A 1,485-nucleotide genomic window follows, 5' to 3' on the forward strand; every position below is an offset into this window, starting at 1 on the left:
TAAATCTGGTCAACCAATTCCAAAACTTTCCAGTCAGCAGTGAAGCCAGAATTAACGAAATAGAACTCATGATTTTTTGCTCTCCACAAATGGTCGGATTAATAAACGATCTTTAGAATAGGCACAGTATAAAGCAAAGAACGACCCATTCCACTTTCTCCTTCACAAAACAAGAATGGATTTTAAATTCATTTTGATTCCGGTGATTACACTCTCTGGTTTGACGAAACATGAGTAAAAGATGTAAACTTTAATTTTTCTAATGATTTCTATGGTCAGTTATTCTATTGAAGTCATGAATTGATTTTTTGAGCTCCGACGATGAAGTTTTTTGCTGGTTTTTTTATTTCTCAGAAATCGATTTTGGGCTCACTTTTTCGGCACACTTGGTCCCAGTTTCGATCTAAGTCTCTTCTTTTGTCGCTGCAGTTCGTGTCTCGCCTCCTAAGTGCTTCATCTAACTTCTTCTTTTCGCAGGTGCGTCCCGACGACACGGTCGATGTTGTCGCGTCTTGGTCTCGTCGATGCTCTTTCTTTGCAGATCGGTCTACAAATAAATGATCAGCAAATTGAGACGGCTAATCGACATGCGAGAAATCCGACGACATTTACAGGTTAATACAAAACAGTTCAATTTTGATGACAAAAATTGACATAGTCAACTAATAAAAGCTAGTTCTGCTGCAATTACATATTCGAAACCTGTTGTAGAATGTGTTTGTATTAGTGTTTGGTGCTAATTCACATAGTTAATATTAAAATTATACGCAATATGAAAATTTTACTAATTACTTTTGCGAAAGCAAGTAACAATTGTGATGGGGAATAAGACCTTTTTTTCAGTTTAACAGTTTTTCTTACAAATCACTAAGAATTCGGCCTTGCTTTTTACCCCGGGTTGACCTCCCTAGACCGAAAATCATACAAATTCATACTTTTAGTCAATGGAAACATGCTAGTCATACAAATTTCATACATTTTTGCGAAATGAGTCTGATTGATTTCATAAGGTATTTTTTGTTGTTTTGATATCGAAATTGGTGTCTCTCCATAGAAAGAAGAAAAAAATGGTTAGAAAAAAGCTAATTATGCAATTTCCATATATGGAAACTGTTCCCGCACCGGAGTTCTATGGATAATAATCGATTATAATGGAAAAATGTTGTATAAAATGTTGTCATTATAATTCATTATAATCCATTATAATCCATTATTGTGGCAAATTTAGACCACGTAATCGATTATGTGGTCATTAAAATCGATTTTTTTGAAAAATAAAAATCCATTATAATCCATTATAATCGATTATAATCCATTATTTTTGTCACTGAAATCGATTATTTTGAAATAAAAAATCCATTTAAATCCATTATAATCCACTTCATTTTTAGAACTAAATTCGATTATTTTTGCAAAATATTGCAAATTTTGCGAGAAATTTGCAGAATTTATGCCATGTCTTTTACTACATGGCATGTCTCAACG

The 1,485-nt window shown here is 33.1% G+C and overlaps 1 protein-coding gene across 1 annotated transcript in view; it reads right to left on the minus strand.

The window, feature by feature from the left end:
* Positions 1-205: 205 nt before the first annotated feature.
* LOC134856829 (uncharacterized) overlaps positions 206-1,485 on the minus strand; it is a 5,905-nt gene continuing 4,625 nt past the window's right edge. Inside the window, exon 3 of the mRNA XM_063873118.1 lies at positions 206-547. Coding sequence (XP_063729188.1) covers positions 351-547 — 197 coding nt within the window. The 3' untranslated portion in view covers positions 206-350. The remainder of the gene's footprint in view (positions 548-1,485) is intronic.

The sequence above is a fragment of the Symsagittifera roscoffensis genome, chromosome 1 (assembly GCF_963678635.1).
Source record: "Symsagittifera roscoffensis chromosome 1, txSymRosc1.1, whole genome shotgun sequence".
In the NCBI taxonomy this organism is placed as follows: Eukaryota; Metazoa; Xenacoelomorpha; order Acoela; family Convolutidae; genus Symsagittifera; species Symsagittifera roscoffensis.